This window comes from Zootermopsis nevadensis, unplaced genomic scaffold (assembly GCF_977971745.1).
Source record: "Zootermopsis nevadensis isolate Lab colony 2312 unplaced genomic scaffold, Znev_1.0 Znev_ptg000010l, whole genome shotgun sequence".
Classification (NCBI taxonomy): Eukaryota; Metazoa; Arthropoda; class Insecta; order Blattodea; family Termopsidae; genus Zootermopsis; species Zootermopsis nevadensis.
In genome coordinates, this window is record NW_028259142.1 from 2,787,236 (window position 1) to 2,811,104 (window position 23,869).

The 23,869-nt window shown below is 38.8% G+C and overlaps 3 protein-coding genes across 5 annotated transcripts; all 3 read left to right on the top strand.

Moving 5' to 3' along the window:
• Positions 1-733: 733 nt before the first annotated feature.
• Positions 734-13,899, top strand: LOC110829547 (F-box protein dampened). The gene is made up of 7 exons (XM_087346221.1): positions 734-959; positions 1,223-1,511; positions 5,008-5,256; positions 5,750-5,945; positions 6,317-6,494; positions 7,701-7,857; positions 9,131-13,899. The coding sequence occupies exons 2-7, from the start codon at positions 1,260-1,262 to the stop codon at positions 9,641-9,643; spliced, it is 1,545 nt and encodes a 514-aa protein (XP_087202347.1). The 5' UTR covers positions 734-959; positions 1,223-1,259; the 3' UTR covers positions 9,644-13,899.
• A 599-nt stretch (positions 13,900-14,498) lies between these two features.
• Positions 14,499-18,693, top strand: bigmax (helix-loop-helix-leucine zipper transcription factor bigmax). 3 transcript variants are annotated; one of them, XM_022063367.2, is made up of 6 exons: positions 14,499-14,627; positions 14,965-15,162; positions 15,997-16,208; positions 16,436-16,603; positions 17,062-17,175; positions 17,796-18,693. In XM_022063367.2, coding segments are annotated over exons 1-6 (768 nt in total). In that variant the 5' UTR covers positions 14,499-14,626; the 3' UTR covers positions 17,871-18,693. The 3 variants fall into 3 exon arrangements, with proteins under 3 accessions (XP_021919059.1, XP_021919061.1, XP_021919060.1); XM_022063369.2 differs by having other exon boundaries at positions 14,965-15,108; XM_022063368.2 differs by lacking the exon at positions 14,499-14,627 and adding an exon at positions 14,711-14,728.
• A 1,363-nt stretch (positions 18,694-20,056) lies between these two features.
• On the top strand, positions 20,057-23,573 carry Urm1 (Ubiquitin-related modifier 1). Its single transcript, XM_022063370.2, has 5 exons — positions 20,057-20,203; positions 20,386-20,456; positions 21,656-21,737; positions 22,497-22,545; positions 23,043-23,573. The coding sequence occupies exons 1-5, from the start codon at positions 20,166-20,168 to the stop codon at positions 23,109-23,111; spliced, it is 309 nt and encodes a 102-aa protein (XP_021919062.1). The 5' UTR covers positions 20,057-20,165; the 3' UTR covers positions 23,112-23,573.
• Positions 23,574-23,869: the final 296 nt, after the last annotated feature.

Sequence of the window (23,869 nt, forward strand, 5' to 3'; positions counted from 1 at the left end):
GTCGTTTTTTTGGAGCCCACACAGCTCAGAATCCAATTGGCTCTATTTCAAACCCATCTCCAGGACACGAGAAGTCGACCACTGCGCCATCTAGTACTGATTCCGAGGTTACGATTGTGGCAGACTTCTTTGTCTTCTTGGCGTGGTGTTTGGGTTTTGTGGCAGTTGTATAGTTTACCTGATAATCTCGGCAGTTCAGTATGGAGACTGAGGAAAATCAAGTTAGCCGGTACCCGGTCAGGATTTGGACCGAGGACTACCTCTCAGAATAGACACAATGAGTCATAGAAAATTACTGATGGAATCCACCTTTACATTTACAGTTTTATGTCTCGCAAATTTTGTGGGCTTATGAAGACATTGATTATGTGGAGGTTATAGAAGTGAGAATACTAGCCTATTTTAAAGTATTGCCCCAATGAAGATACGGAGAAAAAGAAAGAAAGGGGAATGAAGGGGCGGTCTTTCATATTATGTAATATTTATTCGGAGATCCTTATAATGTATCTGAAAGTAACACTTTGTAGTATTGCCTATAAAACTGACTCCCGTATTCAAATGTTCGTAATTCTTGCTACTTTATCTTTTGTCTCGAACTTACAATAAGTTTAAAAAAGGCCGTCGTTTTGTTGTCCATTGTTAACGTTCAACATAATTGACGCATTCACCACGGCACGTCGCTAGCTCTCAATAAGATTTAGCGAGTTCGAGTGTGCGCTCTTCGATCCTGTGGAGTTAGTCGAAGTTCTTTGCTTTTGGAAACTCTAGGGAAGGTGAACTTTCTACTGCATATTTCAATTTTTCTTTGTGAATAGCACAAACCTTGAGGGGTGAAATTCACATCCGAATACGAGAAGAATTAATCAGCTAAGTGGAAAACATAGGAAAAAAATACGCTTTTGAGCAAAATGCTGTTTTATTCAGAATCGCAAATGTGCTGAAGACTCAACTCTGTTGGGGTATGATCATCCATTTTTTTGATGTAGCAAAGCTTTACTTCCGTGGCGTAGGTTGAGAATAGTTTAATTTTTCATTACTTTGATTGATTTCTTAGCGTTAGTAACATGGAGCTGAAGTATGGTTAAATGTGTCCATAATGATATTTTTTAAAAATAGGTTAATTAATTTTAAGCAGACCTAATTTTTGTTTAATGGCAGTTCTTTGAAGAAAACAAAAAATTGGTGCAACTGAAATTATTTGCCGTACTCGTATTTTTTGCAGATTGTACTACAGAACAAGATATAAATTCTCTGGGACCATGGTTTCAACTCGACAGTCCAGCAATGTTGGGGGTGGTGGGGAAAATACAGCTGTTGTTTCTGAGGCAGGTCCCTCGAGAACTTTACGCCACAATAATGCCCCAGCTCCTTCCTTACCAGAATCGAGCACATCATCACACGTTGCAGAAGTTTTGCCTACACAAGCCATAAACTTGATGGATCTGCCACCAGAAATTATGCTGAAGATTCTGGGAAGCCTATCATACAGAACTATTGCTTATTTACGTCCGGTGAGATTTCGATTTACGCTCATATTTTGTGTATGCTGTTGAATTGCCTGTTGGTGTAACCATATTTGTGTATTTTATACTTTGTGAGTAGATACCAGTTGCTCACGAATCAATCTAGACGCTGGAAGATTAAATGTGACTGAGGTAAGTACCATTGTTTTCTGAGAACATTGAGAGATTCCATAAAAGTTGGAAGCCATAAACATTAACAGAGGAATAACCTTACATTTTAAAATAATTTGTGCATGCTGTATATTCTGGTAAACCTAGTTGCGTGAAACTCGATGCATAAGATTGGGAAGCTGGAAATCTGGTGGCTTCTCCCACACCTTTCCATCTCCCTTCTTCCTCTTTGACCGAATGTTGTGGTTTAGTGGTTAACACTCCTGCTTTATATTTGGGAGGTCTCAGGTTCATATCTCATCCTGGAGACTGGCTATCCTGACTGGGTTTCTTGTGGTTTTCCTCATTCCCTCCAGGCAAGTGCCAGGATAGAAGCTTAAATTAGGCCATGACTTTCCTTCCACATCCTTGGAAGAAACCAATTTACATGTCTGCAAACTATCATATCCATGAATATTTGATGAACTGGATTAACCTAACCTAATTTCATGCAAATTGAGAATAACATCTGTGCTAACACATTTTATCGGAAATGGTGTAATCTGATGTAACATAACACTGTTATGGAACTACCACAAGGGCCGTTTGGACCATCTTTTAGTCTAATGCATCATGACCTGCAACATAGAACATGGGTTGTGTGGAAACATCCATTACTCACATGTAATCATTGAATGATTTCTGTAATCTAAAATTGTATCCAATATTATTAACTTGTACATCCTTTAAAATATATTTACACTTCTCACAGTGTTTTGCAGTAGCTTCAGTTGAATAAATTTGTCTTCCTATCCAGTCTTTTGATCCATATGGAAGATTAGGTCTTGCCAGTGACTTTTGTTTGAGAGATTTGTTCTTTAATGAATCATGCTGTTGTTGTAAATGTTCAGTGTCAGCTAAAAAGTACTTAAAAATGTGACAAGTTTAAATTTATGGGAATGACAATTATCAAATCATAATTAATCACAGAGAAATGAAGAGTGGATTTACATTCAAGGAATTGTTGTTGCCATGCAGTTCAAAATATTTTGTTTTTGCTATCTACACAAATTATTAATTTACTAGTTTCCTATGAGTGCAAAGTGTAGTCTCTCACCCTGAGAGAGGGCACTTGAGGTGGGGTAACAAGAAGAATATTTTGACCTGAAGGAAGTAAGAAAGTGCAGCAAAAATCTGCATAATGAACTTCATAATTTGTTCCCACTACCAAATACTAGTATAATAAAATAAAGGAGAATGAAATCAACAGGCTATGTAGCGTGCATACGAATTCAGAAATGCATACAAAGTTTTAGTCAGATGAGCTGAAGGACACACCACTTGGGGGAGACGGGCAAATACGAGAATATTATATTAAAATGGATTGTTGGTTTTGAGTGTATGGATTAGATTAATCTGGCTGTGGACAGGAATGAATACACCAATAAACCTTGGAGTTCCACAAAAGGTGGTAAAATTTTATGACTATCTGAGGGAGTTGATCTTTTATTAGTCAATTTACATAGTTCATCAACATGGCTCTCCTTTATGATAAAACTGCAATCTTCCAGGTATTTTATCCTGTAAATCCTCTTTGTTATAGTGACCCTGGATTATTATGTAAATTTTTGTGTCCAGTGTTTTGGCATTAATGAGAAAGGTGCAAGTGTGGCCTGTGCGTTTGCAAAGAGGATATAAAGTTTCGTTGTCTATTGAAAATAATTTTCCTTCGTACCACCCAGAGATGGGTTCGACATCACAGTCAGTATATTGACTAACAACCCGATGGATGATTAGGGTTCAGTACTTGGCACGGGCAACGATTTTTTAGGTACAAGTTGGCTGAGGGGCCAACCTAACCTGTACAGTGGGTTCCATGTTTGTTTCCTCAGGGGTGAAGTGGTTGGAGCATGAAATTGACCACTCACCTTTATCTAGTCCAGAGATAAGAATATGTGGACCTGTACCTCAACTCCCCCATACATCATCATGGTGTGGTGCATAAATAAACATAGGGATTCATATTTGTGGCATGGTATATATTTATACATAGAAAATGGTTGTTCAAATCTTTTAGTTTGAAAAGTATTGTATAGAACGCTGTCTTTTCACGATTGTCTACAATTTTGAGGCAGTGGTTATTTTATCTGTGTTGGACATTGTCTGACGTGTTCTGGTATATATGATGTTTTGTGAGTTGACTCTGATTTCTCTCCTTTGTTCAGTTCTCTCATTAACTGCTTTGTCATTATAGAGACAGATTTTCTAGCTTTTTTTTTTTTATTTTAAGATTATCAGAAATGTATCAGTATGTCGACCAGCCAGTCATCTGAAGACGGACACACACAAATCCAAAACGTAGACAGCTATCTTTGAACGTCCAAAAAATTGTCAAATATATCTTTGGCTGTGTGCAGTGTCAAATATACGAGGCGCGTCCACAAAGTAAGTTTCCCTGGGGCCGTTTACAGAAACAAAACACAATTTCATGGAAATATTTATTGCAACAGATACAGCAAGTGTCCAGCTATTTTTCAACATATTCGCCACCGGAATTGAGACATTTGTCATACCGTGGGACCAACTTTTGAATACCTGTGTCGTAGAAGTCTGCCGCCTGGGATTGGAACCACTGTGTGACAACCATCTCCGCCTCTCTGTCATTCTCAAAACGCTGACGCTGACCGGACAGGAATTTCTTGAGGTGTAGGAAAAGATGGAAATCACTGGGAGTGAGGTCCGGGCTGTAGGGTGAATGATTAAACACCTCCCAGCTGAACTCCTGCAGGAGACTTGCTGTCCGTCGAGCCGTGTGCGGCCTAGCGTTATCACTGACCGCACTTCACAGTCGGCGGGAGCTGGAATAAGAACCTCCATCTTCAACAGCTGCAACGATGCTACTGTGAGAACGCGGGAGGTGCCGTTAGTGCATGCGCCATGCTACGTCATTGCTCTATCACGTACGCACAGTCGCTTCGTGCAATATAAGGTTTGCTAGCTGTGGGATGAGTGGGAAACTTGCTTTGAGGACGCGCCTCGTAATAATGCCGTAACCATGTTCTTCCTCATTCCACTGGTGCCTGAATTGAAATTTTTTATTTTTGTATTTATAAATGTTTTCATCCTACTTACATATTGTCTGTTCATGACCCTTATAGCTTCTAATTAACAACATTGCATAAAGGTGAAAATTGAAATTTTCTTGGAAAGGTTTTATATTCAACTCTCTCAGCGAGGTTATGTTTGGACTTCTTATATATTGGAGACCAGTAAAACATTGGGAATTGTTTTTTGAAGGTTAATAACATGCTGAAAACTCGTGGCATATGCCTAGTTTTTGTGGTGGTCACAATGAATAGAGTCAGTCTCCATGAAGGCACATGTTATGTCACAGGTTTGTCGTAAAATGGATGGGATCTGTTGCACCATCCTGAACTCAACTTTCCAGCGTCTCCAGGCTCAAATGTTGCAGCGGTTCCAGGGTATCAAAGCTAAGATGCCACGCCGTGAATCTGCCAGGCGCAACCACCCGCTGGCCTGCGAATCCGACATCGTAGAGACACTCCACATGCGGCTCACACTATTACAGATGACGTTTGGCAAGCACATCGAACGCAAGCATTGCTGCTTCTTCGCAGGAGAGGTTCGTTTGTTTCGTCCTATGGATGAAGGTGTGGAGAGGGTTGTGTAGGATGATCGCTTCTTTCTTATGTGTATATTGGATATTTTTGGTATGTTACGCTGATGGGAAGAAAGAATTGTGAAAATACTTACATGAATATTGGTATCAAAAATTTATTTTCAAACTGTCGTTAGTTTCGAGAATCGTCTGAATCTATATCTATAAGATTGCGCTTGGGAAGACGTCTAAAATGTGAAAAAGGTTCTGTTACGGAAAACCTGACTGTGAAGATGGAGGAAGAAAAAAAGGAAGGCGAGAACAACACAAAAATGAGGGACGGCTGAAGGAATTCAAAGTAAGCTGGAACGTATCGCCGCTTAAGTACAATTTTTGTTGGTCTGAAGACGGTGGCAATGTTTTCCTCTAAAATGTTGGTATATACTTACAAGTTCACGTGGCATTACAACCCAAAAGGCCCTATGAGTTGTCATGAAAATAATATTCTGCGTTTCAGATCCTGGATGAGGTGTTTCGAATTCTTCACTACATCAAAGTGACACAGAAGTTGTCGCGCCCATACAAAGTGACCGACGAGCTATTTGACCTGTCCACCATGGCAATGGAATACTTCAAGGAACACATTGAGCCCACGTTACCAGAGATTGCATATTTTAGTACCGACTTCTTGGACTTCACTGGAACGTTTGCAAGTGAGTGTTACCACTTGGCAGGGACAAGTAATTAATTATTTATGAAATTACTAGTTTAAGAACCAGTTGAATGTCAGTCGGATTTCATCATGTTAAGCAGTTCAGTTGTGTGTCATGAGATACTTTACAGTTATTGATTTTTTCTTGTTTTTAATGTTAAGTTCCTCTTGCTTTCATCAAAGTCCTTCCCTGATGTTCACATATGGCTTCCTGTGACCATTCGACGTGATCTGGAAGACTGTCGGTATCACACTGAATTATTTATTTAAAAAAAATTGTGATTTTCTTGTGGTTTCATTTTTGTTTGTTGGTAGTAATGTTTATTTTGAATTTTAAACGGATTTGGTTGTCATTGTGTTAATTGTTTACAGCGTCCTCCACCCCAAAACCATATCTGAGCCTGGATTCTCCATCTCGCACTAGCACCAACAAGGGAGACGAGTCGCCGAACCTTGCTAATGACATTGAGGAACAAGCACCAGAACCCTTACCCCAGTCAAACATGGTGCTACGGAAGCGCATTCGCAAGATAAAGCAAGGAATGAAAAGGTGTATTTGTTATTGCTTTCTGTTCCTGGTTCTTCTTCTTTCTTGGCTCTACAACCTGGTTGTGGGTTTTCGCCGCCTCCTTTTCGGAGGTTTCCTAGTCTTCAAAGTGTGCGTTTGTGAGTAGTGAGTGACCAGCTCACTACCTCTGCACAATTTCTACTCAATCCTGATTTGACTGCTAGAGCCATCTAGTAGTGAATCAGGAGATACGGGTGAGAAATGGCCGCTGACTCTTTCTTTCGAAACGTCTTGTTCATGCTTGTAACGTTCTTTTACGAGCCGTAAATCTATGACATGGGACAGCCGGCTTTACTTCCCCTCTGAAGGAAGTTGTGCTATGGATTTTATCACCCTTAAAAATTCATCGACGTCAGCTGGATTTGAACCCACGAACCTTGGGGTCCAGTGGCAAGCACGATAACCACTAGTCCACTGAGGGCGAATTTCTATTCCTGGTTAAATGTGATAATCCTGTCAGTGGAAAGTTATAAGGCAAATGAAAAGAAAATTATTGCTTGTCAAGATAAGTTTCTTTGGTTAAGCTTTCCGCCACAGAAGTAACTTCGTTATATGTATATTACTTTATGCATATGCAAGTTTAAAATGCATCTCAGTTACCATATGTCTGTGCATACATGCATATTATTGCATTTCATAACCGCCATGGTGGTCTAGCAGTCTGAACGCTGGGCTTGTAATACTGGGGTCCCGGGTTTGATTCCCGACAGTGCTCAGATTTACAACTTGCGTTTGACAAGGCCGTTGGTCTAGGCATAATGGAGTTTTCCCCAGTTTCTCCGTGGCATCCCAACAGTTACTCCACTCTCATCATTATCTCGCTAAAATGGGGTCACAGCAGGAACGTTAAATGTCGCGGTCCCGATCGAGCGCATGTACTGAGGGGCCGTGAATCCTGCTAACCACCAATGCACACCATTCTGAATGGTGCGTACTGGATACAAAAAAAATTACATTTCATGGATCTATAAGTTAGATGACGATAGGATGTGGAATTAGTCATTACAATACAATTCATATTATACAAGTACAATTCATACTGCTGTAAAGATAATAAAAGTGAAGGGCTCACTTTCATATTGATTTGTGGCCTGCAGGGTTATACGTAATGACCAATTTATTGAAACACCGTGGCATTATAAGTAAATATTTAAAGTGCACGTTGAACATAGTTGAATATATCCGCAGATATAACAACCAACTAACGCTTATGCGCCGTGACCTGCGAAATTGCAAGGGAAAGATTGCAGAGCAGCAGAAGCAGATCTTGGAATATGCGAGCCGGATGGACGAGACCGACAAGAAAAATGAGGAGACGTCTCGCAAGTTTAGCACCTTGCTGCAGGTGAGTGCACGTGGCCAACAAGGAAACAGAATTAAAGTGTGCGATTAGTAGCAACAGAAAGAAACGCGCATATTTATAGCAAACTCGGTCATTGAGCGGCGTTATTAAAGAATTCTGCCTTCTTATTTCTTTTCATTAGTTTCACAAAAACTGGTAACCTCACAAACTTAACAAGATAGCTCTAAAATTATGTAAAATGTCAAAATATATAAAAATGTTCAGATGGGTGTAAAATTATAACCAAGCAAGGCAGAATTCCAAATTTTTACAATATAGTATATCATAACAAACTGTCCATCATTTTCTCTGAAGGCAATTTGTGGCTAGCAGAATTGAAATAAAACCTCACAGGCTTGGGCTGTTTGGTGTAATGGATAGTCTGAATCTGTGAAGAGCCCAAATTTTAGATAATTTTTGTATGTAGATATTTTCAAATTATAGCTCATAGAAACAACTAGATTTATTCACAATTCAAATTTAGATGTATGCTCTTGTGGCAACATAGGAGATGAAGACTTTATGCCCAGATGATTTTAAATTTTGTTTTATGGAGATAGATTCTTTCGGAACAAATAGGATTGAAGAAGTAATGCTTCAGAATTTTTGCTAGAGGACCTTGGGTGAAGAAATCTCTAAGTAGACAAAGATGTAGATGGCAGGATCGTATTAAAATGGATCTTGAAGGTTTCATGGTAGCTTAGGATTAGGTAAATTGGCTGGCTTTTGTGAATGTGGTGTTTAATATTTATTTTTCATAAACTCATAAATGGGGGGTCCGCAGTGGCCGCGCGGTCTGAGGCGTGGGCCTTGTGCCGCTTGGTTGCGTGGACCGTGGGTTCAAATCCCACTCAAGCCATGGATGTTTGTCCGCGTTTTTCTGTGTTGTGCTGTCCTGTGTACAGGTAGAGGCCTTGCGACGGGCCGATCCCTCGTCCAAGGAGTCCTACCGAATGTCCATAGATCAAGCCAACTAAAAAAAAGTTGGGGACCCGTAAAAGGGTACCGGAAAATGTATAAACATTGTTAAAACTGGAAAAAGGAGAATAAACTCATAAATTTCTTTGCCAGTCTAATTACTGTACCACTTAAGGATGATGTATTACGTTGAATTTCGTTATTAAGTGAATTTCATTGAACTGGTTCACAGTTGTTTTGATTGATAGCCTTTTGTGTTGTTAACATTAGGTTATGATAACAAAAATTTTGTTGGCCTCTTTCAAGCTAATACCAGAAGAAACTGTAAGTACTGTTTACTTACTTTGCTTTTCTCTAGGAACTGAACAAGTGCAAGACAGAGCTACAGTATTGGCGATCAAAGTCTCCGGCCAATCCTACATTATGTGTTTCTTGTGGAAAAGTGATGGCTCCTGTTGCTTCAGAAGACCTGATGGCCCTCGCCAACCAGGGTGTCGTGCCAGAGGGGTTAGGCCTCGAGTTTGCAGCAGAAGCAGACGAATGTATTGATTTTGTGCCAATCGCAGGAACCAGTAACAGTGACATGGCTTGGGCTATTCAGCAACAGATCTGGGATTCCTCAATTAAGAAAGAAGAAGAAATTATTGCTCCAGCAACAGTGACATCAGTGAAAGAGGAGGAGTGGCCACAACCACCGTCAGCAGTGGCCACTCAGGTACCTGCCAAAGCAAATGGTGTAGCTTCGAAGAGAAAAGCTAGTGATGAAGTATTACGTAGCTTTAAAGGAGTTGTTTCTGGAAGTGGTCCTTTCCAGGAGACAAAGAAACCGAGACGCAGTCACAAAAGTCGTAGCAAGCGCTCCAAAATCTAAGAGTTAGCATGTTTTTAAGGGTAAAACATATATATGAATACCAAGAAAGAAGTGAATATATTAATAGGCAAGATGTATTGTTATTAGAATTATTTTTTTTAACTTCTCACACATAAATTCGTTACGTAGCATGTTGCAATACCTTATTATTTATTAACATTTGCCATATTAGAAGTGGCTAATTATTGAATTCCATTTGGATGTTATTCACACATGATTTTATATGTACAGCAAAGAGGCAAGGCCTTATATCAGTACGTACTGCCACAATGTGGTGTGTGGACGTTGCGTTCCTCACACCATCTAATCGCTGCAAATCTTCGGATCATACGAGGGTTGGATTGGTAATCAGTTGTCCGTGATGTTTACATTAAAATACCAAACGGTTTTATCGTGATTTCCGATCGTTGCAAGCTGAAGAATGCCTCACGATGTAGAAGACGTCGCTGTACGAAAATTTTACAAATTTCTGACTCGCTTGATGGTGTACCGCACAAAATTCACACAGCGATGTTTTATTTAGAAATTGATACTGAAGCACGCAGAAAGTTTACAACTTTTTGTTGGTTACTCAGAGAAAATTGTTTCATTTTGTATAATTAGAAGCTTTTTTTTGAAATTTTTAATTGGAAGGGTGTAGCATGCAGAAAAATGTTTATGAAATTTGTGTAGTGGAAGGATTTCTCTATCAAATTTTGAAGCATGTATTATTATTATTACTATTACTATTATTATTATTATTATTTGGTAAATGGCATAGATGTGTACCAGAGAGCTTCTATGTCCTATTTTGTAAGTAACTTAGACTTGCGTTTTCATGCATTGATGTCTGTAAATAATAAATATGCCTTACAAACGTGTAACATTTTATGTTGTCGGAAATGGCTTAGGATTTGTTTGAGACACAGGGCAACTGAGCACTGGTTTGTTAGGCAAAAAGTCTGTTTTTGTTGCATCAGACTCATTGTTTGTGGTTGGGAAGATGGCGGATAGAAGCCCATGAGCGTAAAGTACAAAGTCCTTATTTGCTTTGAAACATAACTTTTATCCTCAATCATATTTATTTTCATACTGTTTGGTGCCAGAGTCTTGAGTGATTCGAAGGTATAGGTGGGGGAGGGGGGGGGATGCATTTATTTGGCACAACGTTGAGAAAGCACGTATCGAAACGTAAGTACAATCTCGCAAAGTATAATGAGCTTTGCCTAATGTATTTGTAGGTGTTGTTTGTTGGCAAATTGCAGTGAGTTACTGTCGAGTGTTACAGAAAGAAAAGATTTGTTGTGACACTCGAAAAGAATGTAATTCAGGCTTACTTTGTAAGTTTATGAACATGATAAATGTCATTTGGACTTGGACATGTTGCACCTGTGATAAAAGCTCATGTGATTGTAAGCATCACATTGAATTTGCCACTTCATTTTTTCATTGAAACTTGACCACGAAAGTACAGTTTAGACACAAATTAAAACCTACTGGATGTGTCTTTCTTCAAACCTGACCTGTCCAATAACACTTTTCAGCATATGATTGTGATTAGTTGTGCAGTGAGTACGACAGTATGTACTGGTGGTAAAGACAGTGTCAGGTCTGCAGTTCTGAAGCAAGAATTTATAGTGGAAGCTTTCATAAACAGTCGACTGCTACTTTCAATTTTGGGTATGATTTGTATGTGACTGTTCCAAAATGTACAAAGGGTATTCAGTGTGGAAAGGACATTTCGGTACAGCGTTTGCTTCAGAGTATGCTGAAGATAAATCAAATGAGTAGGATTTGAGGTTTTCACGGCGGTGTGTTCGAAGATGGCTGTCTTCTAGGATGTAGCATCGTGTATGCAAGATTTGTCAAGCTGTTCTGTTGAAGTGTCTAAGATGCTGAAAATCAAATCCTTTTTCATGATTTTGCAATCTGTGAACATATGTGAAGAAACTTGTCTTGCTGGTTCAGTTACATCACTGTAAAACAGAAAGTAAAAAAAAGAATCTAACATTGCATTCTTCATATGTGCTTCAGTATCAGAATCACTAACATGATAAATATTTACATTTTAAAATGTTTTTGAATATGAATATGTTTAGGATGTCTGTACCTATCATATCTTTATGTACCTAGCAATTTCAGCAAAGTGTCATGTTATTTTAATTTGTGATTACCATACAACATTAACTATCTGAGACTATGTATGGTTGAATGTTTGGAAGATTGGTGAATTGGAAATCATATGGAAGTGGTTGTGGCTTAATTTAAGGTTCTCTCCTGTCATCTTCCTGGAGAGACTGACAAACACCTGTCAGAATAGTCAGTCTTCAGGTCAAAATTTGAACCTGGGACCTCAGGTTAGTGGATTGGTCTATCTCTTCCATGGTACCTTGAACAAATGTCAAAGAAATTTTTATGCAATTCGAAAGGTCTTTCACCTTCATTTAGCATCACAGCGAGCCTCAGCCAGTTCAGTCTAGTTCACTGCCAGTTTCTCTGAGATCCAATCAAAGTATTCTCTCTTGTAATGTGGCAAATACTGTTCAGCATCTATGTTTATTCCTGTGGTAGGTCCAGAAGTGATGTCACTTTTGAGAGATACCTAGTTCAGACTTTAGCCTGGAGGTGACTTGAGGTTTTCTTAGTCCCTTTAAAACAAACCATAACTGCTTCCTTACACATTCATAATTTGTAGTCGTCTTACCATCCTACGCTACATAACATTTGCGGTTAAGAAAGTTTAATTAAATAAACCAAGAAAAAATAAATCAACATACAGCGCATGTATTTTTGCATGTGATAACTTTTTGGTTATAAGATATGGTCTCACATTTCCATGTGTTCACTTTCTTGTATTGAAACCACTGACTGTATGCAGTGTGTAACTAAAAGGTCTGGCAGTAATGTAATGGTGGAAGAGTTCCACGTCCCAGAACAATGATATAACTACTTGTGGACATAGATCAAGAAAATTGTCCTTCCTAATTTACAGCCCGCCCCCTTCCGTTTCCAAAATTTCTGTTGCCTCGTCGTATGTTCATTTGCTGCAGCCCACACGTGATGTCAAAATTGTGTTGAAAGTGTTCAGAATGTCTTCTGTGGGCTTCTGGCATCCATAGCATTGCCATTTGCATGCCCATCAAAGAAATTGGAATCTCTCTTCTTTATTGTAATAAATGAACATTAATCTTGAAGAAACACTCGCCAAAAATTGATGTTTTTAACACCATTACAGCCAGACTGTTTAAATGGTGCTTATTGCAAGATTTTTAACATTGCCATTTAATACTATTATTAAAGTAAATTAAATTTATTGGGCGGTCATGGAATTTGGATGTTGCACACTAAGCCGTAAGTGGAACAGGTGCTGTTGATACTAATGTGTGTTGCCAAAAGTTTGACTGTCCTTCTTTTGCTCCAATTTCATAGAGTTGCTCAGAGTGCAGAAGGGAAGCAACGGAATCTCGTAGTAAATTTAAAAAGGGAATAAGAGCTAGGCGTAACTGAGGAAGGAGAATTCTCTAGACCTGTATCTGTATGAAGTGTTTTTCGTTGTTCTGCGTGTAGAACTCAGGCTTATATATGTTGCATTATTCTTGAGGATACAACCTGGGGGTGTTATAGGATGACTAGGACGTAGTAGAACTATATATGATTGTAAATGTAGAAACCATTATTATAATTTTATTTCTAAAATGATATTCCCACAGTTTAAATTTTGTAATGCATAAATATTTTATGTAAATGTTGTTGATTGAAAGATAAAAATATTATGAACGCGAATCGTGACTTTTGTAAAGGGAAACTAAGAGAAAAAGAAAGAGTGGGGAAGAGAATTGTATGTTTAAAACTAAAAGTGTCAAAATAGTACATGGATATATTGAAAGAACTTGTCTAATGTGTGTGAATAGACCAAAATATCTAGAAGTGACCTTGAAATATGATTGTATTCATGTGATTTTTATTCGTGTTGACATGTTTTGAATAACCTGTCTCCCCCTAAAGCCTGCCTCTAAACATATTGTGCAATGTGAGAGCTTACTAATTAATTTTTCTGGTTACTTGTGTGACTGTCTGTGTGTGTAAGAAAAGACCAAACTGGATAATGATTCTTTATATTTTGAAATCTTATTGTTAAACAGATAAATATGTCCAAACGTGTGTCCTTGTTAATTGGGTAACAAAGTGTATGTGTGCATGCTTGCTAGCATGTGTATGTGTTTGTATGAGTGTGTGTGTGTGTATATATCATCTCTAATAAATTGAATAGAATATAATTGAAGTTGCTTTTATAGGTAAAGTGGACTCCTGATTATCCAGGTTGGTTAACTACCTGGTTAATCTGCCCTCATATAATCAGGAATCTACTTTACCTCATTTTTCATTAGGTTTTTCCAACATCATCAGTCCTCAGAACTGATGTTTATTAATTAAACTTTGTAAAAATATTTATGCACCCCGGAAGGAAGTCTTGTGTTACTGAGGAAGTTTCTAAGTCATGTGGATGTCAGTAAAATGACACTTCATATTACCTGAACGATGTAGTACGAATAGGATAGAACTTGTTTTGCATTCCCATAGATCCATCATAGGCCTAAGCCAAGGATGTAGAACATTTCAAGAGTAGAAATTGATTATTTGTTTATAAACAAATATGAATAACGTAGTATGACTAATGTACAGTCAATTTCCTCTGCAATGCCAGGGTTTCAAAATATGTAATTGATACAAGCGCAGGTCGCGTACCCTGGTTGTGATTTGGGCGGTGGGGCATGAAGGGGGCTCTTAAGGTAATAAATGTTGAAGAGCAGGTTGCGTTTATTACCGACTGAACTTTGGCTATTGTCTCCTCTCATCGTTGCCTTAACACTTGCTCAATGATAGATGGCATAACGATAGGCTACCGATCAAAAGTGAGCGCTGTGATAATCCGGTGTAGGTACGACGTGGTCGTACGCAATAACTTTTATAGCGTTTTTGTAGGACGAAATTTTTGTATAAAACAGTTAAGTATTGCATTGTAATATAAAAGTGTCAGTGCTGTTCGTTAAAGTACATGGAGTGTTATAAAATATTGTGCTTGCTACTAAAAAGTTTTACATTCATGTAACCACTTTGTTATGAGATAAACTTTTTATCATTATAGTACTGTTTTTGTTATAAAAGAATTGTATTATATCTGTATTGATTTTTATGCCTGCTAGTAATATTGTTATTTCATTAAGCAATTTTGTCAGTTGTGTTGGCTCATAACCGCAGTTGAAGCATGTGTATTGTCTCATAACCGCAGTTGCAGTCTTCACTGTTTATAATAGGTTATTAAACCGTGGTTTCTTTTTCAGTGTCACTGCCACGTGGAATGATAGACAGTGTCGAAAACATGAAGGTGGAACCATCAAGTCCAATAGATCGAGATCATTATCCATTTTCACGTAGCAGCAGTACTGGATCCCTTCACACACTGTCATCATCTGCCCACAACACAGGTGAGGGCCAAGGAGGTGTGGCCACCGGGAACATGAGTAGCAGCAGTGGTCATGGTAATTCATCTGTCATCAGACTTGTGGAATGGTGCATGATCATGATTGGTTTGCTTGGAGTAGGCATTCTCAACCTTGTTGAACCTGGGACCACTTTGTTATCAGCTTGAGGGCTGGATTATAAATGGCAAAATTTATGACACTATTGCACAGCAGTTCAAATATTACTCAGTAATTTTCTTTAATGAATTGCTTTACTTGTAATTTTTATCACTTCCTTACAACTAAATTTTTTATTCAGACTGTAACTAATTTTTATGCAGGGTGATACACTATTATAAATATGTATGCAGCCCCCACAAACCAGCAGGCACAGGTTGCTGTCCCATACCTTAGATAATGGCTATATAGAGACATACTTATGTTAGTGCAGCCACATGTTAAGAACAATGCAGGGAAAAGATAATGCACACAGAACTTTGAGAGTGTGTCAGAAGGGGTAGAGACCCCTGTTAAAATATCATACCAGTACTTCACTCAAAATAATTTGGACTGTGCTTTGTCTCACTTCACAGTTTGTGCCATTATCACAAAAGGATGTTGAGTGAGTTTTGTTACATAAGGATGTGATTACATATATAAAAGATTCTTATCTTTAGTCAACAAATTGTATTTTACTAGTGGTACACTGCACCATTTTTCATCATTTTGCATAGTTATTAAAATTCATTAGCATTATCTTCTTTTGTTTGTGTGTTTTTATAAAAGTCTTTTTTAAAAGTGAATTAAATTTAAAATCCTGATATTTACCACGAGGGATTGAGGTACAATTGGGATTCATTTTTATTATTGTGGAGTTTTCTGAAAATAATTATTGTGGAATTGTTTTCGTAGATGATGAGGACAGTGACAACAAGAACTCGACAATCAGCTACAAGGAACGGCGTCGTGAGGCTCACACCCAGGCTGAGCAGAAGCGTCGTGATGCCATAAAGAAGGGATATGACTCATTGCAGGACCTCGTCCCGACCTGTCAGCAGACAGACAGTTCTGGATACAAACTCAGCAAAGCCACTGTTCTGCAGAAGTCAATCGATTACATTCAGGTTGGTATTGACTACAAAATGTGTGATATCACATTCTGAATCATCAGACTCGGCATTTAACTTGAATCAGAGCAAAGAAGTTACTTTTAGTACGACGTGTCAGTTGCTGTGTCAAATGATGCGAGCTGAAAGATGAAACGTGCCAGTCGACAGATGCAACCATTATGTGGGAAATATCAGTATTACACTTTAATGTGGTCGTCTGCAACGGGAGTTGTGTGTTTCAGTTTCTCGTGCAACAGAAGAAGAAGCAGGAGGAAGAACGCAATGCTCTGCGCAAGGAGGTGGTGGCATTGCGCATTATGCAGGCCAACTACGAGCAGATAGTAAAGGCGCATCAGAACCAACCTGGTCAGGCTGATATGAGAGTGTCGGATGAAACCAAGTTTCAGGTGGTGAGTCGCACCTACGCCAGCCTGAATGCAGGAGTTTGACATATTTATAATAATGCTTATGTCGCATAACTTACAACACCATAAACTTTGCAAATCAAACAATCATATGTACAGTCCGCGACTGTAATCTAGAGACTTGCGGGGTGAAGGAGGAAGGAGGAAAGATAGCATCTGCCTTTAACGCTACGGACTTCCTGCATTCCTTGCAAGTCTCAAGATTACAGTCGTGGACTATAGTTGCTTTGTTGTTAGCATTGTACTATAAAGATTTGGGGGGGGGGGGGGGGGGGAGTGGAAGCACAGTTCCGTACATTATAAAACCTCGCCAGTAGACAAAAAGTTAGTGGTCAGCTTCGTGCTTCACCAACTTATCCCTGGGAGGGTGGGGGGGGGGGTGGTCCTAGATAACATGGTAAGATGAAAGATTCTTCTCAAACAATTTTGTTCTCTGTTTGCAGTTTCGAGCAATAATGGACCAACTGTTCCTCACTTTCAGCAACATCCCTGTTGCTAACTTCGGAGAGCTGTCAGGTGGCGTTATCAGCTGGCTGGAGGAACACTGCAAACCACAGGTATGAAAGTTGACTGCTTCCTTATCAGCGCATAGTTGATCATAGTTACGGCACTGTCACTGTTTATGTTGCTTTTCAGGTTTTATGGTTTTTCTGGATTTTGAATGTTATGTAGAGGAATTTTAATACAGGCAAAATAAATATTGAAAATGACATGTTGAGATGTGCTCTGTCTTCTAATTTATTAACAATTCTTCTATTTTCAGATGCTTACCATTAATAATATCATTTTACATTCCCAGAATAACTAAGTAGATCGCTTATGGAACCTGAAGGTTCATCACTGGATTAACCAAAGCCCTCCACCAGTCCCTGTCCTGGGGCAACAAATTCCAGTCTCCTTCAACTCCTATCTCCAATAGATCTCGCCCGTGATTATCCTCCCATCTATGTCTCTCCAGCAGTCTCTTCGCCTCACACCTCACGACCAATACCCGGTGAACGCATCTTGCCCCATCCATGCGCACCACATGACTCACCCATCTCCCCCAGTGTCGGTTACTGAGAAGAGTCTGAATTTAAAAGTAGGAAATAAATAGGATGTGACTTGCCTTGGCTGGAGTGGATCTATAGAGTTGCCTGACGGTGTCTCATCATGGTCCCTGCTTCTCTTGTTTTAGGCGCTTCACCAGGTGGTTGTCTCTGTTCTTCGCCAGTTGAATTCACAAGTGATGCAGGGCAACTCGCGAGGATAACTCGTACATACACACGGCATTATGTTCCTTTGTTTTGTTGGCTATACTCATTTTAAGAGACTCGCGTAATAAGAGATTGTTGAATATGGTTCCGGCATATGCTCATTCTTTTTACCTGGTTTTGGAAATTGCTTATTTGATACAGCCTGTCATTGTCTTCATTAACATTCATTTAGATCAGGGGTCGTCAACCTTTTATACCTACCGCCCACTTTTGTGTCTTTGTTGATGGTAAAATTTCCTTACCGCCCACCGGTGCCGCACGTACTGCACACCGCCATGAAAGAGGTACAGCTCGAAGACTGAGTGATGGCCTGTGGTAAGCCCTGCTCTTGTTATGCGTACTAAACTCATGCCTTTGGCTACGGAGCTCATTCGTTGCTCCCTCGTCCACAAGTATACTTCAAGAAGTGTCCGGTGAATTATTATCTATATTCAAAGTTTAGAGATGGAATTCAAAAGTAAATTGCAAAAGCATGTTTTAAAAAGTCAAATTCGCGAAGTTGTTAGCAATGTTTTCGATATATGGAGGAAGAACAAAATTTGTAACAATGGACAAAAACCCCCACCGCCCACCATGAAAGCTTGAATCGCCCACTAGTGGGCGGTAGGGACCAGGTTGACGACCCCTGATTTAGATGGATGGTAAATGAACAGTAAAAGTGTCATTGTCAGTTGTGGTGAATTCTTTGTGTATGTCCTTTTGAAATTGGCATTGAGGGTCGCTTGTCTGAAACATTTAATTTTTCCTTGTATCATATTACTTTATGTAAAGTTAAAAGATTTCCCATTTTCAAAATAAATTATTGTATGACAAAGTATAGATCTTATGTAAGATATAAAAATATATTTTGGTGCAGTGAAATTGAATAGAATATAGGTAAAAAAAAATATATATCCATCCATTTTAAAAGTGCTCCTACTATTAGAAAACTTTTATAATAGTACAAAAGGGATATTAGAATGGAGGGTGGGAGGATGAAGGATGATATGAAATATTAAGGTAATGTAGGTACAGAAAATGGGAAACAAAATGTCAGGGAAATATGTGTTCCATTTGTATCACCTTCCCACTCTTATGTTCGTCTCTGCATCTGCCATTCTACATTTTAAATTCAACTGTTCTCTTTTGTTAGAGGTGATGATAACATTTGATGACATTGACAGTGTTACTTGGACATTCATAATAATTAGCTCTTTGGCATTTTCAGGGCCATGTAGTCTTTGGGACTGGCACTGAAAGCTATAATTAATATTAAATTTTCTGTAATGCAGAGCAGCTTTCAGGTTTCAGAAGAGAAACATTTATGGAAAAAATGAGAGAATGAAATTAATGTATAATTAGTTAAAATAATATGATAGATGGATATAACAGAGCCATGGTATATCTCAGTAGCATGTATCTTTATGAAAAGTGCACTACAATTTGAATGTTGCTGAAGAAGTTTATACTAGAATCTGGAAGTGCAATGCATTGTTGTAATTGTTTTCAGAGGGTCGGCATTTGTGCCGGAAGCTGTACCATCTTTGGAACATACAGTGGTGTAGATGTAACATTGATCTGTCAACCATGAGGCACACCTAAGCAAATTTTAATTGCACATATTATATTTATGTAGGAGGTTGTAAAATAAGAATTTTTGCCATAACAGATTGGTATAAATTACAAAGTGCCCTTTGTGTGTGTCTGTTGTCTGTCTTTTGCTTATAGACTGTAGTTAGGCATGTGGAATGACAGTTTTTTCATGTAATTATTTTACAGTTACAAAATTTATAATCGAATCAAATGGAAAGAATTTATTATTCATTAACCATAATGAAGTGACCCATCCTCTCCACTGCCATTCTATGTCTAAAAGAGCATCAGGGCTATGGCAGTGGAAGCAGCAAAGACGTCTAAAACGCTGGTAAACTTCTGCCAGACTGTGAGGTGCCCCAACCCATTGGACAATGTCTTAGAATTAATTGTTAATTATAGTGATTTTAATAACTTAACATTTAGAATGTGTTGGAAAATGTTATCATTTTTAGACGTATAAAAACAAAACTGTAGCATAAATTAAAGCTATCTCCGCTGAGTTACCGTTGGAAAAGCAAATGAATTGTGTGTTTGGCAAATGTCATTTATTTCGTGAATAAATGGAAAGGCTATCGATGGTGGTTTTGTTGTGTTTCACACGTATAACGGTAGATGGCAATCCTATCCCCATTTTGTTGGTAATCTGTGTGTTTTGGGCACCGAATATGAACAGTTGAGAGGTTAATTTCTATGGTTGGTATTGTCTGTGTTTGAAGATGTCTTCCCAGTCATTACATGTTATTTTAGAGTTTGGGTAAGTTATTGCTTATACATAATTTTATTGGCGTCATATAAAGAATAGAATAGATGTAATTTTGTTCAAATTTGATTTAGTTTTGTGGAAGTATGGTTTATATTTAATGTAATCATAATACTACCTTTTCAAAAATAATATTATTGAAGAATTATATTGGTTGGTTGTATATTTCTTTATAGCGGAGGAGCGGAATTACTGTTTAATAGAGTTAAGAAGCATGATGTTATCCTTCCGGCTTTGGAAGAACCATGTAAGTTCTAAATAGTTTTTATCGTGTGTTTGTGAATTTTAGGTTAGGGTCGACTTTATAAATTGGTTTCTTTTAACAGCTCAGTCATTATAGTGACTAGCTAGGCTGGACGACCGGTGTTCGATCCCCGACGGGGGCAGATGATTTTTGACGTAAATACGTCTATATTGAAGGGTCATTCCGCAAAAAAGTGTTACGGAAAATGTGTAACATGGTTACCTAGGAAATATCAACAATTTGTAAATATGGACCATTGTCGTCGGTAATGTGTAAGATCCGTATCAACAAATCGACAACAATGTGTAAATATGAACCGACAACAATGGTCAGCTTGCGTGCATTGTTATGTTACCTAGGAAACGTCATCTGTTTACTCGGCATTGTTGTGTTACATTACTGCCATCAACAATCCGCTTTCGTAACAAGACGGATGTCATTGAAGATAACATTACATTACATTACAGAGACGTAAATATAATTTAAATACAGAGACGTATTTACGTCATTCTCCAGAACCGTGGTTCCACTGTAACTTTTCCTCTGGCCTCTGTGTCCGGACTGGCTCCCCACCCAGCCTCCTCTACAATGGGTACCGGGGTCCTTTCCCGGGGGTAAAGCTGGCAGGGGCGTGCTGCTGACCACACACCCCCATCTAGTGCAGAGGTCAAGAAAGAGTAGGAGCTATACCTCCACTCCCCCAATGTGCCTACATGGCGTATAGTGGGACGCTTTACTTTACTAAGGTGTTAATATTCAATAGAATCTGAAATTTTACTTGAAAGGAGAAATTCATGGCTGGAGTTCTATGTGTAGCTTCACTTGAATGCTGATAGTTATCTAATGTTTCAGCAGTTAGAAAGAAACTTTGTAGACTGCCTAATAAACATGCATGCATATATTCAATTTTAAGACATAATAGAAAATAATGAAAACTGGACTAATGCAGGAAGAATCATTATTTCTGTACTGTGTTGTCATTTGATTCAGTAGATTTGTTAGAGTGGAGTTAATTCTATGTCGGTGCTGCACATGGAATGACATCATTGTTATTGTGCAGTAGTCCGCAAGGTAGGAACTGTTGTGCTAGGGTATCAGGCAGATTTATGTTAACTTGATAGTAATCACAACTAGCTCCAGTAATGGCATTATGTGTTACAAATAATTTGTTTGAATATGTTTGTTTCTTTTTGTTTTTTCAGGGACAATAAAGACATTACTTGCATGGATTAAAGTTAATTTACTGAAGGAATGTCCAGAACTCTTCCTTCAAGGTGATTCTGTGTAAGTAGAATGTTTTATGAAGATTTCCGTCTTCTGGGTTGTTGCGCTGTGTAGTCTGGTCGATGTTAACCAACGTTTCAGAGGTCATACTGCCTCCGTCATCAGGGCGATGAAGATTTCTGTCTTCTGGGTTGTTGCGTTGTGTAGTCTGGTCGATGTTTACCAACGTTTCAGAGGTCATACTGCCTCCGTCATCAGAGTATGAAGATTTCTGTCTTCTGGGTTGTTGCACTGTGTAGTCTGGTCGATATTCATCGCCCTGATGACGGAGGCAGTATGACCTCTGAAACGTTGGTTAACGTCGACCAGACTACACAGCGCAACAACCCAGAAGACGGAAATCTTCATACTCACCACTGTGAAAACCTCAAATCTTACAGAATGTTTTATGTCTCATGAACGTAGAAATTGGCTGACTTAAATGTTATTACTTTTCTTTTTACTTTATCCATCGTCTTGAAAGTCTTAAAAATCGCCGTTTCAAAGGATGGAGCACAGATTTGGCATATACAGGTTCCAGTACAATGTCTTTGCCCCCTATTTTTTTTACCTGGAAATGAAGGAAGATACATCCTTTGAACAGCTCAGCTGCATGACAGTTCTGTTAATATCTACCTTGAAGATGGTTTAATGGCAGTATCAGGGGAATACTTTGATTTACTTTTGTTATAATATTGTGACCTGTAAAGGTAAGGAATTTCTCCTTGATTTCTGTATTTGTTGATATTCTTTTATGTTGAAGTATTTTTCTGTTTGCAGGAGGCCAGGAATCTTGGTGCTGGTGAATAATGTGGATTGGGAACTTCTAGTAAGTACTAACTCTTCTAACCTCTAGCAAAATGGCAATTCCACTAATGTAATCTGTATTTTTATTTAGTGTTCTGTCTGACGACACGTCCATATGAACAGGATCCTTCCCTCCTTTTCTCAGACTGGGACCTGTTCATATACGTTCTTGGCAGATGATCCAGAAGTGGTTTGCCATTGCCTTCTTCTGTGTGTGAATGGGATGCCACGGAGAAACCGGGGAAGCCCCCGGAGGAAAACTCCGTGATGCCTAGACCACGGCCTTGCCCAACTCAAGTTATAAATTCGGGCACCGCTGGGAATCGAACCCGAGACCCCAGGATTACAAGGCCAGCGTTCTAATCGCTAGACCACCGTGGCTCCTAATGTAATCTGTATAATGTTTAAATGATTTTCCTTTCAGTGAAGGAAGCTTTATTGAACGTGTTATTCTTACAGTTTGTAGCATGTTTAGACTGTGTTGGTACAGCTGGATTTATTTTGTGTTTTCTTTTATAGGGTCACTTGAACTGTCAGCTAAAGGAAAATGACAATATTGTGTTCATCTCCACTCTGCACGGAGGCTAGATACTGGTGTTCCTTCTAAATGAAGGTGTCAAGTGATTGTTTTGTGCCGTTACCACCACTGCAGCATCCATCACGTTTGTGCGACTCACAGATATGTGCATCTTATCTGAAAGATTGACTTGTACATAAGCACTTTTGCAAGAAATGTTGAAAGCGAATGAAGGATGTACCAGGCACCCACCCTACTAAACTGTAGGTTTCCTGTCTTGGCCATCATTGCCATTGTCACCCAACAATCTAAATAAACACTCTCCTTAAGGATTAATTATTTATTCATGACAAAAAAAGGCACAGTCTAAAATGGCAAGGTACGGTAACTTCATGATATCTTGCACTTAGGGTCAAATCTTAATGGTTCGACGTCACCTTAAATATCCGTAATGTAAGCTGTTGCATTTCTTCCAATGTAAACATAGGGGCATAAAGATTAAACTAGCACTACAGGACTACGTAACAGAGTAATGTTCGTGTTTGTTACTTACAGCATGAAAATGCATGCAGATTACCCACAGAAATCGAGGGAAAAGACCCTAATTTGTCAGATACATGACAACACACCTCACAGCACATACAGTGATGCTTTGAACAGTTTTTGTGAGATGTTTCATTAATAAAGAACTTTTTGTTGTCACAGGCGTCTGTTCCTATGCCATGCATCGTTCGTATGATGGCTGGGCTGTGCAGGTTATATACGTGCCTCCACACATGCCTACTGTATTTGGTACTAACGGCTGTCTGGACTGGTCCATACATGACTT

Excerpts from the sequence above, each read along its gene's own strand:
- LOC110829547 (XM_087346221.1), top strand. The coding sequence starts at position 1,260 with ATGGTTTCAACTCGACAGTCCAGCAATGTTGGGGGTGGTGGGGAAAAT. Across the intron at positions 5,257-5,749 it reads GCTGCTTCTTCGCAGGAGAG|ATCCTGGATGAGGTGTTTCG; the intron begins GTTCGTTTGTTT and ends TCTGCGTTTCAG. Across the intron at positions 6,495-7,700 it reads ATAAAGCAAGGAATGAAAAG|ATATAACAACCAACTAACGC; the intron begins GTGTATTTGTTA and ends ATATATCCGCAG.
- bigmax (XM_022063367.2), top strand. Across the intron at positions 15,163-15,996 it reads GAGTAGCAGCAGTGGTCATG|ATGATGAGGACAGTGACAAC; the intron begins GTAATTCATCTG and ends TTGTTTTCGTAG. Across the intron at positions 16,209-16,435 it reads AGTCAATCGATTACATTCAG|TTTCTCGTGCAACAGAAGAA; the intron begins GTTGGTATTGAC and ends TGTGTGTTTCAG.
- Urm1 (XM_022063370.2), top strand. The coding sequence starts at position 20,166 with ATGTCTTCCCAGTCATTACATGTTATTTTAGAGTTTGG. Across the intron at positions 20,457-21,655 it reads TCCGGCTTTGGAAGAACCAT|GGACAATAAAGACATTACTT; the intron begins GTAAGTTCTAAA and ends TTGTTTTTTCAG. Across the intron at positions 22,546-23,042 it reads ATGTGGATTGGGAACTTCTA|GGTCACTTGAACTGTCAGCT; the intron begins GTAAGTACTAAC and ends TTTCTTTTATAG.